This window comes from Ammospiza caudacuta, chromosome Z, assembly GCF_027887145.1.
Source record: "Ammospiza caudacuta isolate bAmmCau1 chromosome Z, bAmmCau1.pri, whole genome shotgun sequence".
In the NCBI taxonomy this organism is placed as follows: Eukaryota; Metazoa; Chordata; class Aves; order Passeriformes; family Passerellidae; genus Ammospiza; species Ammospiza caudacuta.
The window spans coordinates 60,760,862-60,776,778 of NC_080632.1; the positions used below are offsets into that span (position 1 = coordinate 60,760,862).

At 37.0% G+C, this 15,917-nt stretch overlaps 1 protein-coding gene across 1 annotated transcript in view; it reads left to right on the forward strand.

The window, feature by feature from the left end:
* Window positions 1–15,917, forward strand: part of ADGRV1 (adhesion G protein-coupled receptor V1) — a 260,139-nt gene that overhangs the window by 212,769 nt on the left and 31,453 nt on the right. The window contains exons 89-90 of the mRNA XM_058824411.1: window positions 3,308–3,465; window positions 14,818–14,939. Coding sequence (XP_058680394.1) covers window positions 3,308–3,465; window positions 14,818–14,939 — 280 coding nt within the window. The remainder of the gene's footprint in view (window positions 1–3,307; window positions 3,466–14,817; window positions 14,940–15,917) is intronic.

Sequence of the window (15,917 nt, forward strand, 5' to 3'; positions counted from 1 at the left end):
GATTGTTTAGGTTAGTTATTAATTCTTCTGAGGTTTCTGAAAAATTATGCCAAGTCATGATAATAAAAGCCTTCTGGGGCAGAACTTGCAAGGTTAATACATGTTTGCATGATTCCAATATGCATAAAGTCTTGAACCAACTCTCATGCTAAATTTGGTAGAATTTTCTAATTCTCAACTTGTAGAAATAAAAGAATACATGCATGAGATAAAAGTAAAAGCTTTTCCCACGCCATTTATTTTTTAGTAAAAAGACAAACTCGGCAAAAATCAAAGTAATAAAACATTCAGTGTTTTTCCTTATGTAATCTTACTAATAATTGATCTCCCAACAAGTTCCTGTCAATTAAAACACAAAAAAATCACAAAAATTGGTAAACTAAAAATACAAGCAATTATGGAGGCCAATTAAATGTTCCATCAGTTTTTGTTATCAGCTTTCTATAAAAAAGTACTTATCTCAAGTTCCTGTTGATGGCTTTTCTCATAGGAACAGTATTTTGAGACATACAATTGCATTAGTTAACAGAGAAATTTATAGCAATCCAAACAAAATTAGACATCAACAAAGTCAATGATCAAAAAAAAGTGGTCAGCACAGAACCAAAGTTGAACCCTCCAGTCAGATAACCATAGTCAAGAAGGGCAAGACTTATGGCAGCTTGGGACAAAAGCTAAATAGCTGTCTTTCCAATGCTAGACGAGACCTAAGCCGGGATCAAAAATTCTCTAAAGACTGAGGGGAAAAAAATACATTTTGGTAAAAGGAAGTGTTATGAGGAAGTCATGGTATCTCTATGATAAAATGGGAACTGAAGAAGCTAAAAGTGCTGGTTTTCTGTTGGCTTTTTTTTTTTTGGTGTCTTGGTTGGTTGTTTTTTTGTCTCTCTTGCAGAAGGCAGTATTTCAGTGGATAGATTTTTTTGATTGGTTTGTTGGTTGGTTGTTTAGTTGGTTTTTTTGCTATCACTCAAATTCAAAACTAAATACTTAAAGAAATCTAGTGCCTTAAAAAAAAAAAAAAAAGAAAAAAAGGAATTTGCTGGAAAGCTAGGAAAGGAAATTACTGCAGGAAATAATGCTCTTCAGACAAATAAGTTTTATAATTATGTAGTTTTTTTAAGCTTCTACATCAGTCTTGCAGGGCCTTTTAAAGTAGAATAGATGTGTTCTGAAACATCAGCTTAGCTGATATTTTGGGGTATTTTTCTAATATTTCTATCCAGTGCTAGGAATATGCAGTACACAGTATTCCATGAGACAGATGTGTCACAGTAATGGAATAATATCTGTGTCCCCAGTATTAAGTACAATAAATAATTGCAGCTGGTCCCTTTAATGTTATCCGATATGATATCTATAAAAAAATATATCTGTCAACATATGTCATCACATGACTATATATGAATAAATCTTACAGGATGATGTGGTTGTCATTGACCTGCACACCATTGCTTCAAGAAAAAAATTCAAATTAAGCTTTGAAGATTAATATGGCTTTGTGTATTTCTTTACATAACTTTCCAGTATATTTTTTAGAGCAAGTACCAAAGGTTATTTGTAAAAGTGATCCATCTTTGTGGGTTTTCATTTTTATACAGCTTTTTTAAACAATATAAAATAGTGTTCACAATAAAGTTTCAAAAACTCTGGTAGACTTTTGAAGACTTATTATCTTTCACATACAAAAATTCATCAAGTTGAAAAAAATACAGATTTGAGAACTTAAATATGATTTTATAGAGGATTATTCTTGTGCTAAGATTCTTGCCTTCAGTATAATCATTAAATGCAGCATAGGTTGTAGTGATATGATTTCATTTCTTAGTGCTACTTGTGCCAACTCAAGAACACATTTGGGAAAAAAAATAACTTTCATACCTAAGAAATAATAAAAACTAGAAAGATTAAATGGATGGGATGTTGTGTTCCATATCAACCATGTTGAGAGCAGGTCAAGGGGGATGTTCCTGGCCCTCTGCTTAGCACTCATGAAGTCAGTCCGGGAGTGCTGGGTTCAGTTCTGGTCTTCTCAGTACAAAAGGGACGTGGACAGACTGTACAAGGTCCAGTGAAGGCCACTAAGATGAGCAAAGGACTGAAGTATCTCTTCTATGAGGAAAGAAACAAACACTTTGAATTACAATGCAGAGTTCTTACTTTCCCTGATGCGTACTTATTCAGTTATCAGATGATATCTAAGCTTGGTGTCTGACTGAGCTTCTACATTCTGCAGAGAGCTGTGAAAGGTATCTAGATTGTACTGGAAATTATTTTTGGGATTCACTGAGTATGCATGACTGCTGTTCTGAAAGATACAATGCAGGATGCAATCTTGACTTTATGGAAAGTATACCAAGTATACCCAAGCAAATCCAGAAGGTTTATCCAACCAGGTATGTCAGTGAAACATGTACCTAGGCCTCTCTCAGCATCAATGGTAAGCTTACTTAGATGAACTGATCTAAGAAACAGAAGGGCTGTAAGTTACACCCTCTTAACAGGGATGGCAGTGGTCACATAGTCGCTAGACATACTGACTCCTGCGCCGTCCCTTGGGCTGCTCTGTTGTGCGTCATCTGTAGAGTGGGTCAGTGGCTATAAAGCCCATACTGGTCTCCAGGGAGAGCACAGAAAACCCTGATCTCTCACACTCCTAGAGCTCTCTTTAACTATCATCTCCTTTTTATTCAAGTCATCACTATATATGCATTATTTGACTCTTTCAGGGATAATTAATATTCTTGACACATCTTTAAAAATAATTATAGCAAATAAATGAAAACAGCAAGGAGAGACTGAACAACTGGGGGAAAAGAAAGGGGAAGGGAGTGAGCGTTTGGTTTCTGTGAGCAAATGACTTTAGAAGGAATAGTTATGTTGTCTTTAGGACTTGTTCATTTATTTTAAAAATATATTTTTCAAAACCTAATTTGTGCTTTCAGGAGCTAAGTATAGAAAATTTCATAATGTCCTTTTAGAAATTGGTGACTAAGAATGATCACTTTAAATGAATATAGAAGCATGTAATTTGTTAAAATACAATATTTTTCATTTCAAGTTTATTTTTTTTCAAAATTGGTTAAGCTAAATATAACATGCATACTGGAAGAGCAAAAGCTATACTTCAGTTATAATGATAAGACCCAACAGCACAGAAAGGAACTTATCAAGTTTACTCTGGGAACAGAGTTAAAGAATTTGTGGTTTGTAAAGCACATCCTTTTTCAAAAATATTCTACTTGTAGTCTTTCAAGGTGTCTCTTATGCTTATCAACAGCATTTTTTTTCCATTTTTTTCCATCAGGTGTTTCATTCCAAATGCCTATGCTGCTCTCTTCACTGCTGCTCTGGTGCCATTAATGTGCCTGGTGGTGGTTTTTGTGGTGTTCATCCACGCCTATCAGGTGACTCCTCAATGGAAGGCATATGATGATGTTTTCAGAGGAAGAACAAATGCAGCAGGTATGATTTGTCGGCAAACAAGTTGTACTTTTGAATGGTAGGGACTGTTCTATCCAGTTCAGAGAACCCCACCTGAAACCATGGTTCAGTAGATACCTACGCACTTTAAGATTATGCCTGCTAATGTCCCTTTGATGTCTGTGAAAGTACTTTGATGATCAAAGCTATGTATGCAGATGCTTAACTGTCTGAGGGAATTAAAAATATGTAAAACCTAGAACAAGAAATTAGTATCACTGGCTTTGTGACTAAGTTTAGTCTACCTAAATATAAGACCAGAAATAAAGTACTGCCCTGCTTGGATCACTGTGTCCCCATGCTAGATTTTGGCTCGAGGTACTGAACGTCCTATCCCAGGGTGGGCTGGGGCTGCTTAGGTGCAATAATTGCCCACTTGCAGAGCATGATCACCTATGGATGCAGGCTGTACCTCCTGCTCAACCCCAGGTGATGGGCACAACTTTGGTCATAGTGTTTTGCTTTATATGTTGTGGCTGTGAAGGCAAGCACACGTGCTCTGTGCCCTGGACTATTTGGAGTTAATGCCTTTGTTTTGATATTTCCTATGCTACTTGCAACTAAAACGTGCTTGAAAGGAAAAATCTCTCTTGTGCAAAACAGGAAGTTTCAGTCGGCCTCCTCTATCAGAACAATTTCAACTACAATGTTCCCAAAATAAAGTTGTGGCAGTTTAGACCAATATTTAATAATAATAGGACACTCTGTGGGAAGCTTAGAATATTTCTATTCTCTTCACAGTATTTTGTAAAAAGAAAATGAGCTTTAAAACCTAATGCAAATAATTTTTTGATAATTGGGGTACAGAGATATATTCCTTTCTTGAGAAAATTATCATAAATATTAAGTATGTACAATCTGAACATTTCTGCAAATATTTATGTCTTTTTTAATGATGCAAAGTTAGCGTGACTAAGATCTGTATGAATTCAGATAAGGTCTGATGATATCCAAGACCTTAGTTGCACTCTTTAATTTCTCTCTGATATAAATGCACAGAGGTGGCTCCTCTTGTCAGTCTTTCAGTTAATTTATTTATAATGAAATTGTAATTATGCACCTGCAAGGCAAACTGCTGTTTTGCTACCAAAGAGCTTTTGTAAGCACAAATTAAATACTGCATATGGTGACAGTGAGAGCAGGTTGGAGATGGGCTGTTTTAGAGAGAAAAACAAGTTGTGTCCTGCAATTTATGGTGGCTTAATTGTATAAGGGGACTCCATGTAGCTGTGTTTATGATTTAAGCTTTTAGAGAGAAAATATGGTGATTTCTTCCATTTGCAACATTACCTATAACTATGTAACACCGTACGAACTGTTGATTGGATCTCTGCCTTTTTTGACTGAATATTTGTCTTCTGAAATTAAAGGTGTTGGTAGTATATTTACACAGTTTTTAATGTCTTCTGGATATATTGTGCTTGAGGGAAAGGCAGTTTGCCATGGTAAGGCCTAGTTTCACTTATAAATCTTGAATCTTGACATTTGCTCAGCTGACTCCATTTTCTTACAAAATTCCTGGGAGCTGCTCCTGCTCCTGTTATTGTAGCCACATAAATGGCTGCTTTGGGAAACATTTTTCACATCAGTAAATTTGTCTGCAGTCAGTTTCATGATGATATTTTACTTTTGAAACATAGAAGAGGTCTTGGATTATACCTGCACCGAGTTCTGACTTACGAGACACTATGTGTTAGGAAAGCCTTTTCATAATGTTGCCTCCTTAAGTTGCACAGACATACAGTATCTTTTCTGTTTTCTTTTGACAATGAATATGCCATAAAATATGAATATGCCATCTCTCTGTTTCATCCAAAACCAGAGGAAAGGTGGAGCCTCCAAGCAACAGTTTATCTATGCCTTAGAGAATTCAGGACAAGAAGACATCAGTTGCTCTTCCCTTTTCTACTAATACATCCACTCCATTATAGACAGCCATCATGTTGTTCTTCTACAGCTATTGGAATAAATTCTGTAAATTCTGTAAAACATCTTACTGAACTTAGGTAGTAGCATGGCGGTTTACTACTTTTTTCTGTCCTATGAGCAGAGTTTGTTACTACCCACACTAAAGGAGACTCCTGTGTACTTTTTCTTTCCTGAGAGCAGAATAACAATTCTGGGTTTCACCGTACATGTTTAAAAGAAAACATTTGGTAGCTGCAAAGATGATCTGTTTCTAGACAGATAAATATTTTCTTGGAAAACTATAGGGTATAATTGGAGGGTCTATTACTTTTATTTGTACAATGCCCCTTTTTAATTGTACCTCCTTTTCTGTCATGCATATATTCTTCCTAGGTATCCTTAAGTAAATTCTTACCTCTTGTACCCTATTCTGGTAGTTTCAAGAAAATACCATAGCCCAACTATGGTATAGACAGCTAGCCCAGGAAAAATCTCTTTTAGTAATTGGTGCCAATTCCTTTGGCAGTGGTCTGTGATCTTCCTAGGTGTTTATATTCTTTACTGTGACTAGATTATCACTGTAAAAGAATATGATTAAATCAAGGTTTTAGTGTATAATAAACACAAGTAAATAGGCCAGCCAAATCTTAATTTGAGCAATATACACACTTCTCATTACCCTGTCTGCAGCAGCAAATATGTGAGTTTTCCCTCTCATGCCCTTTTTTACTGTTCCAGAATTTCTGTTACTGGTCATGTTGGTTTGCATGGTGATGGATATAGTTTACTTAGCTCAGAGAATTTTCCTTGACAGTAGAGGGCTCAAGAAAGGGCAGTGGGAGAGTCAAGAATTAGTTATCTCTTAGGGCAGTCAGCTTTTCCTTCTCAAAAGTGAATATTGGAAAGAAAAGTGTGAAAGGCTGAAAAAACTGGGAAAGATGATTTTCAAGGAATACCATCTCTGTAGTCATTCAGAAGTAGGCATTGAGTTTGCTTAAAAAGAGTCCTCACTTTGTACAGATTCTGTTTGCCAGCCTTTCAGCAAACATGTTCTGTTGGCTGACTGTCCTCCTATATATAGAAACTACCTTCTCAAAAGTTAGCCTTGACAGGAGCCAAGTCAGAGCATTCATTGGATAAACACCTTTGGGCTAACTAATATTTAAGTTTGCATCACAGGACACCATTGGCCTTCCTGGCTGCCAGGGCACTGGTGACTAATATTCAGCTTGTATTTGACCAAGAACTCGGGTTCCCTTTCCATGGCATGCTTTCCAGCATCTCATTCCCTAATCTGTCTGTCCATCCATCCAGGGTTGCCCCACCCCAATGCAGAATCTGGCACTTTCCTTTACTGAACTTGTTGTGGTTGGTGATTGCCCATTCCTGTGCCCACTCCTGTGGCTGGCTGAGGTGTCTCTGCAGGGCCTCCCTGCCTTCGAGAGTCAACAGATCCTCCCACATTTGTATTATCTGTGACCTTGCTTAGTGTTCCTTCCAATCCTGTGTCTAAGTCATTCATGAAGATGTTAAAGAGCACAGGCTGAGGATGGAGCCCTGTGAAAACCCACTAGTGACAGGTCCTAATATGCAAATACAGAAAATTAATAGTAACAGGACAGCAATCCAATATAAATAGTTTTGTTTTCTGTTTGCTAACCTTTCCTAATTTCACAAAAAGATTTAAAAATGTAACAGAACAACTTGATTGTTCCCTCCCTGATAATTGTAAATAGATAAGCTTAATTTATTGAATGAATCTTGAACTTACATAATTTTCACTAGCATGCCCTGCTCATAAATATGCAGTACAACTTACCTGAATCAAATACCATAATTGTAAAAGTGCCAGAATCAGGGTAAAGATTAAAACTTCGTGTTGTCGAAATAGAAATTCATGAATAATGCCTTGGATGTTTAGTTGCAAAACTTTAATTCCTACTTTCATCTTCCTTCATATAAATTTCTTTCATATGAAATCGTAGAATCGTTGGGGTTGGAAGGGACTTTGAAGATCATCTAGTTCCAGTCTCCAAATATATTTAATGTGTTAGTAGTTTGCAATTCCTAGTCACAACAGAACATGCTAAATAGTCTGCCTACACCAACTAAGAGATATATGCATTCACAATATTCAGCACACACACTGTATGTAATATTTTAGTCTTCGTGATGCTCCAGGAGCTTTTCTTTTTTGTGATTGGGAGAAAAACAAATCTTTGCCTTCAAGATTTTTTACAAATTCTATTAGGACAAAATGCACAAGCATAATTAGATGCTGAAATAAAGAACTAAGATCTGAATAAGGTAATAACATAAATGTATCCTCTTCACTCGTGTAATTTAGATTGCTTGCACTATGCTTTACATGTCTAAATTAGCTTTTTTCCTTCAAAGAAGTCTGCAGAAGCAAGCTCACATCCATGGTCTGTGACTGCACAGTTGTAATTTTAGCACTCATTTAATATTTTGCAACTGTGCATTTCAATAATTTTATGTGGAAATAAGTAGGATCATATTTTTCTTTATTCTGTTTATTTGATAATTTTCTGGGATGTGCCATGTTCCCTGCATAACAGTAATGGCATAAACTATGATACAAGGCCCTATTTTTCCCCTTTTATTATAACACTAGGTGTCTTAAAGTTGTATGTGAAAGTTTGCCCAAACCCTGAGATTTAGTGAAAAGGTTAGAGAGGCTAGTCTTTTATGATTTTGAAGCAGAGATGTATTTGTTATACTTAATGGAACATTTGCTTTTCTTTAAGAAAGTGTACTTTAATTTCAAAATTTTCCTTGCTACAAGGATTGGCAGATCAAAAAATACAAATGAACAAAATATTTTGGCACATTTTTTACTTCCTACTTCAACAAACTATCAATGAACATTTTTTTCCACTTCAATTTCATGGACAGGCGTCTACTAGTTTTCTTGTCTTCAGTATCTGGTAGTGTTAAATTCTGCACATTGAACGTTCCCAGTCAGGATTCAGTGGTTTTGTTATGATTCATTGATTGCATTTTCTTGGTGGTGTATTTCCTTCTTTGAACTTTATGAGAGGAACCTGATTTGTTTTTTTGTTTTATTATTTTGGCCACAAAATCCAGTTACCAAACCCCCTTTTTTTTTTTTTTTTTTTTTTTCCTTTTTTTTTTTTTTTTTTTTTTTTTACTGCAGCTGTCAAAAACAATTGAAAACCAAGCCAGCAGGATTTGGAACACTGTTTTTCAAGCTTATTTTAAAAAAATTTTGTTGTGGCATTTTTATATTTACATTGCAAAGTTTAACTGGTGACTTCTTAAGCAATAGCCTGTAAATATTTCACTAATTTAGGTCTCCCACAAATTGTTGAAATTCTGTGAAGCAACACACTCTCCCCAGTCTTCTGGGAAAAAAACGTTTATAAAGACTTTTCAGGTTTTGCAGTAGATCATCATGTTTAGCTAAAATCTGTTAAAAGCTATTAAGGTTGCATTATCAGTTGCAGTTTAACAGCCAGCCTATGGAGAGGACACTATTTACAAGAGTAAATATTTATATGTAAACTCAGAATACAATTAAAGCTGTAATATTCAATTGCCTCTTTTATTGAATTTCCTATTTATTAAAAAGAATAAAGAAAATGGGAAAATAATATGGACCAACATGGTCGTGATAATACAGACATTTCAATACAATTTCAATGCACAGTTCATGCTTTATTTTCCACAGTTAAATAATGTAGATATTTTCTGCAAAGACATATTCTGCAATATCATCAAAGCATTAATATTATTTCATAATTTTCAGTTTTCTTAATTTATATTTCGTTTAACATTTTTCATTGCTCAGACTTGTTGTTCTGTCCAATATCAGGGTATCAGGGAACAAAGGAAGTGGTGGAAGGAAGTGGCAGAAAGAGGGAAGGAAGGAAGGAAGGAAGGAAGGAAGGAAGGAAGGAAGGAAGGAAGGAAGGAAGGAAGGAAGGAAGGAAGGAAGGAAGGAAGGAAGGAAGGAAGGAAGGAAGGAAGGAAGGAAGGAAGGAAGGAAGGAAGGAAGGAAGGAAGGAAGGAAGGAAGGAAGGAAGGAAGGAAGGAAGGAAGGAAGGAAGGAAGGAAGGAAGGAAGGAAGGAAGGAAGGAAGGAAGGAAGGAAGGAAGGAAGGAAGGAAGGACTTCTGTTTTGATGCGTTTGTTTAAGTGAGTTATTGGTAATTCAGTTTGTAGATGTTCTAAGTGCTTGCCCATTGCTTTTCCTCGCTTTAAAGAGAAAAGCCCCTTTTTAACAGGAAGGCATTTTCCAATAATTTTTCACTATGCACCATGAGCAGTCACTGCCTGAAATTGTACAGGAGGTTTTCTGTTGCTTCCTCTCTGCCTGGTAAAATAGGTTGTAGTGGACAGCATCAAGCTGTTAATTCATAATCAATAGGCACTACACAGGGATGAGAGGTTAAGCATGGGAACGGTCCCTTCATTAGTGAAGTTACAGTGACATGTTTGAATCCACCTCAATCTTCAACTTGCAGTTAGTTGAGCCATTGAAAGTATGACAGTGTGTCATGGTGCGAGGCTCCTCCTCATCTTCTTTTCCATCTTCACAGTTGCTTCCACTTCTTTATTCTTCAATGCTGCTTGTCCTCCCGGTCTTGGACTACCAAGAGGCCACATGGCTCTTAGTATTCTCAGATGCAGAGGCTGGCAGACATCCCCTTCCCATGGTTTCCAAAAGAGGTGTTTCATGCATACGAAGTTGATGGACAGGATACACTTGGTACTGAGAAATAATTTTTCTCTTTTTTTTAGGCAGTTTCATCCCAGGTTCTAAAATTTAGTATCTATTACCACTTGTGCAATCCTTTCAGGCACAGAAGTGTGACAAGTGTTGCAGTTCTTATTTCTGAAGAAGCATGCCGGGGCTCACTGGAACCACAGTCCTATGGGGTTGAACTTCTTTGTGGATATCAGTAAGCAGCCTGCTTAGGTTGCAGTAGGTTTGGGTGCAGACATAGGAGATAATGAAATTATTTTTCTCAGTAGGTCATTACAAACCATGGAATCATAGAATGGCTTGGGTTGGAAGGGCCTTTTAAAGGTCATCTAGTCAAACATCTCTGCAATGAACAGGGACATCTCCAGATGCCTTAGAATGCAACAGAGAATGAAACTTTAAACTGTCACCAGTCTTCCTCTTCTTTGTGAGGTTTATTTCAGAAATAAAGAATTGTAAGGGTTTCATTTGTTGCAAACTTAAAAACACTGTAGGTGAAGTCATAACTAGTTGGAAATGTTTCATGTTTTGTTTCCTATTGTTTCTTGTTGTTTCTGTTTGTAAGGAAACCAAACAACAAACACAAGGCTCACAGCTTTTTCAGCTGGGCAATCTGGCATTTTATTACCTGAATTGTATGATGTTACTGTAGAGTTCCTTATTCTTCTGATAATTCTTCTGAACTTAAGAAGTTTTTCTTCGTAAGTTGTGATTTTGTGAAATAAAAGTCCCCTGAAGATTACTAAATAGGGAGAAAAGCCCTGTGTCTGTTTAGGGAAGCTCCTGAGTTGTAAATGGAAGAATTGCTAGGAGAAGTATTATATCCATCCAACTTTTTTTGCCCTTCTTAAAGGCAAGGCCAAACTTTTTATATACCCAGTACAGTTCCTTTTAGGTTCTTGATGAGGTGACTAAATTTTTCCATCATCCTCATATTTTTCCTGGATTATAAATTTCGTAATCTAATCCACATTCATAATGAAAATACTGCAGCCAATCTTTCAAATTCTCACAGTTTGAGAATTTAAAAGTTTCTCTCACATTGTTTTTGTGTGAATAACTTCCAAAATCTTGTGTTTACTCTAGGGACTCTCCTACTGTAGTAAACTACAATTTTATTACCCTTAATAACTTATTACAACGTATTGCAGCCCTCTGAACAGAAATTTAATTTTACAGATTAAAATTATCTTTTCTCAACAATGAAGGCATGACTAACAGGGGACACTTCTAGTTATTTGGTAAATTGAATGTATGCAATTTCACCTAGGTAAATATCAAGCTGGACTATGGTAAGTTTTCAAGCTCTAACAAGCTGCAACTAGAGCTGCATAAACTGCATTTATCTGTATTGAATTTGTCAATGCTGTCAGTTTTTCTTAAGCTTATAGTAAGGAAATAGGGACATATTTCAAGAAAAGTCAGGAACAGTCAGGACAATGATAAATGCATGCATATATACATTTATATGTATTTAAAGAGGGTGTGGACTACCTGTTGCTTAAATAAAATCTTCCATCACTTGTAGTATTATAAAACAGTGTGATAAGTATACCAAAAATGGGGACCAGCATGATTGGATTACATAATACCCAACAGAACTTCTTGTCAGTGTCTCAGTTACATCACAGTAATTTTGAGCTGGCTTCTCCACATCATAAATCTTATCCACAAATGTTTATCCTTGGTAGATAACCCACTTGGACTTAGAGTAAAAGTCATAGCAGGGAAGGTTCATCTGCTCAGAATAACCCTTTGGGGTTTCTTTGGGAGTGGGTTGTTGGTTTTATATTCATATTAAGAAAACTACAAATAGTTATACTATTTTGGTCCATATCAAGACTATTTATTAGCATTCTCTTTGTGCAATACTGATTTTATGAACATAAAAGAATTTGTTGCTTTTTTCTCATATGTTTGCTCTAATTATTGAGCTTTTGTTGGACCAAAATCCAACAAATGCGTATACAGAACTTGAAGATCCAAGGCTTTAAATGATGCCACAGTTTCAACTCTGTATTAGCTCTTTGCAATACTGATAATTAGGCAATTATTAGCAACGAAGAAAAAAAAGAACAGAACCATAAACTGTACCAATATTCAGTATGTGGCAAAAAGCCAGTATCTTTACAGTTTTTCTTGTTAAAATGTTATGTCTGTATGATGTGGGGTATTCCCTACATTCAGAAGGCCCTTACTATTTGTACAATATTAAAAAAAATTACTAAAGGGCTCACAAACTGCTCTTTCTGGAGCAATGCCTGTAGAAACACATACTCACTCTTTGTTGATGCTTCATAACTAATGTGGAGAGGGGCAATGTCTGGCCAAGCAGTGTGCAGAACTGGCAAACATGGACTTTGAATTCTGCTGCAAACATGGTAACACAGGGGCTGGTTCTTTTCAGTTTCTGGACAACATGTGGAGGTGAAAATTTACTTTTGTTTTCCTTATTTCAAACTTTGTCCAGGCAGACATCTTCCTGCCAGCATTCCATAAGTCTTTTGTGCTATAAATACAGTGGAGAACATAAAATGAAAAATGTGTGCATCCTTAAGGACAGATTCAGCACATATTTTTGTAGATGAATGAAGTTAACTGATTCAAAGTCTATCTTGTGGGTCTTGGGCTGAGAGGAAGTTGTCACTATAAGTTTTTTGGGGTCTGATGTCTTATGTTTGACTTGAAAGGGAAAATAACAACAAATCAAAAATAAGCTATTCTTATCATTTCCTACAATCCTGTAAGTGGCCAGAGTTGGGACCACTTATGTATCCATGTGTCATGGTTTGGAACTGGCTAGATGCCAGGCAGCCATGAAAAACCATTCACTCATTGTCCTCTGTTATAGTTAAGCAGAGGAGGGGGAAAGAAAAAAACCCAAAAGGCTTATGGTGTGAGATAAGGATTAGGAGGAAACACTTTAAGGGCAAAATGGGCTCAAAACTTAAAAGACAAAAAGAAAAAAAATATTAACAAAATTAAAAGAGGAGAATGCAAACTAAACCTTTAGGACACCCTTTCTCCACCCCACTCCAGCTCTTCCTTCCTTTCCAGTGAAATGCAGGGAGACAAAACAGTTTTTTTAGTCAGTTTTTTATTCCATCTGTTATTTTTAAAAAATCTTTCTTCAGTTTGCTTAGGAAGAAGAGTCTCTTCTGTTATGTTGTGGGGTCCTTCTCACAGGAAACAGTTCTTTGTAACTTCTCTAACGTGGTCCTAATTTTCATGAGTAGCAGCCCCCCCCGACCTGCTGTAAGTGAGTACCTCCCACGGGCAAAGCAGTCTTCCCACAATTGTTTGCATGGGTCATTAGTTCATGGAATGTAGTCTTTTAAGGATGAGCTGTCTAGTTTGAAAGCAGGGATTCTCTTTCTCTATCTCTGGAAGCAAGGGTCTTCTTTCTTTCTTCAAGTTTCTCACTAGATTACAGCTTTTCAGCTTCCACATGCTCCCAGCATGAACCCTTTTCTCACAGGCTATGAGTGCACCTCTGCATCCCCACATGTACTTCACAAATTACAGGGAAATTTTCATTATAGTCCTCACCATGACTTGTAGAAGAATCTCACCTCTGATGCCTGGAGCACCTCCTGCTCCTCCCTCCTTTCACTGACCTTGGTGTCCCCATGTTGTTCTCGTGTCTTCACCTTTTCCTTTTCTCTGACGTAGGAAAGAATTGGGGTCCGTAGGTTTGGTTGTTACTAAGTTCTATGAAGTTCTATGAGTTGAAAGGTTCTTACAGTGTTGATTCCATCCAAGCTCTGCATTGGGGATTTGCTTGTCATGACCTTTGCTGTTGGCCATGTGTTCCCCATCGGCGCAGCACAGGTGGCACCAGCTGCCGCAGTGCCAGCTCCATTCAACACTTCTCTTCATGTGGGGCGCTGAAAGGAGCAGCTGCTGCTGCTGCCTCTGCCCTTCTGCCCTCAGCATGGCTAGTTAAAGCAACCAAGCAAGTACAGTTTGCTGTGGACTGTGCTGAGATAGCCCTGGCCACATGGTCCCAGTCACACTGGGAAGGCCCCCAGTGGCCACCTTGCCACTCCTGGGAGGAAAAGAAAGAAGAATTCCGTGTATTTTTTTTCCTTCTTAAGTATGTAATCACAGAGGCATTACCAACTACTTTAATTGGCTAAGCAGCATGCCTATTTTTAGACCCAGCCCACAATTAACTTTACCAGACATAGAGAAAGTTTCTAGCAGCTTCCCACAGGAAAAATTTCTTCTGTGGCTGGTGTCTTCTCTCCTCAACAAAAAATCAAGCCATGCAAAACCAACACACCATAATACTTTTCTTCTTTTCCTTTTCCTCTCAATTCTTAGAAATAATTTTTCTCTCAAAATCTCTAGAGCTTGCCAAGAGTTCTTCTATTCTTTTCCAAAGTTCAGCATATTTTTTTCACTTCATGTGTGCTCTTCCCACCACTTGGTTTGTTGAGCTGGGCTGTGCTCATTCTGCCCCAGACATCCTTCCGCTGGTCTTCTGATCCCAGGTAGGGTCATAAAAGCCCTGGGACTGCCACCCAACTAGAGCAGGACAAGGGCTGCCCACCACTGGAGAACAAGCTCCAAGGTTAGCCACAGACAACAAAACTATGTTCTGTGTCAGTAATTCTTTAAAAAGTGGTTTTTCCAAGGGCACAGCAGCTGAAACTCTGTATTTGTGGTTTGCAGAGATCCCCTTGGTCTTGTACCTCTTTGCCCTGATTTCCATCACCTGGCTGTGGGGAGGACTGCACATGGCTTACCGGCACCTCTGGATGTTAGTCTTCTTCATCATCTTCAACAGCCTGCAGGTAAGAGCCAGGATGTGGCCGGTCCTTTGGTCTTCTTGCTGACCCGGGGGTGTTTTCTCCACTCACGTTTGTCTGGCTTCACCAGCTGAACATCATCCAGTAACTCACTGTCACAGTGTGGAAGTGAGTATTCTGTTTACATCTCAAACTGACATATGGAATGCATATTAAAGCAAGGGATGAATTATTTTTAAACAATAGCACCATAATTACGTAGATTTCATTTCATAGCTAATACACTCAGAAAGAAAACTGCTTGCTTCTGTATGTAAAGTGTTACTGAGATAATGATACCAATAAAACTGAAGTTCCTGCAGCCTTTGCAAAATCGCTATTTCAATTTTCTGTAGATGTTAATAATAATAATAATAATGATAATAATGATAATGATGATAATAACAACAACAACAGCAGCAACAACAATAATAATAAAACCCACACAAATATTTTAAATTCAAAAGCCATAATACAGAATCTTTTTCCATTGTAAGAGGTGAGTCTTGAGGCTTGGCTTTTCTCATATAGCAAATAACTTTTATTAAAAAAGAAAAAATAAAGACTAAATGTTCATCGTTAATAATAAAAAAAATGTAAATAGCTCTTTCCAAAATTTTACACGTATAAGTGTTTGGATAGAGAAACCAATGCATTGCAGCACTGCATTTAATACCATACTGCTTATTGCTGAATTATTTATAGAATAATGGTTATTATATCACAGATGGGAAAATACCTCTGATGTCAGAAAACAGTGAAATTAGCAGGAGATTTAAAATTATATATAAAAATCTTTGGAGGACAAGTACTTCTGGACTCAAGTATGCCATTCATATTTTTTTATAACAGAAACCTCTGTGACAACTTTTATTTCCCAATATTAAAAATCTTTATACCCCATCAAATAAATTTAACTAAAAAGGCATATTTCCACAAAATGTACTTATTTTATATTGAAAATGTGGGTGTTTCCCTAGGCAG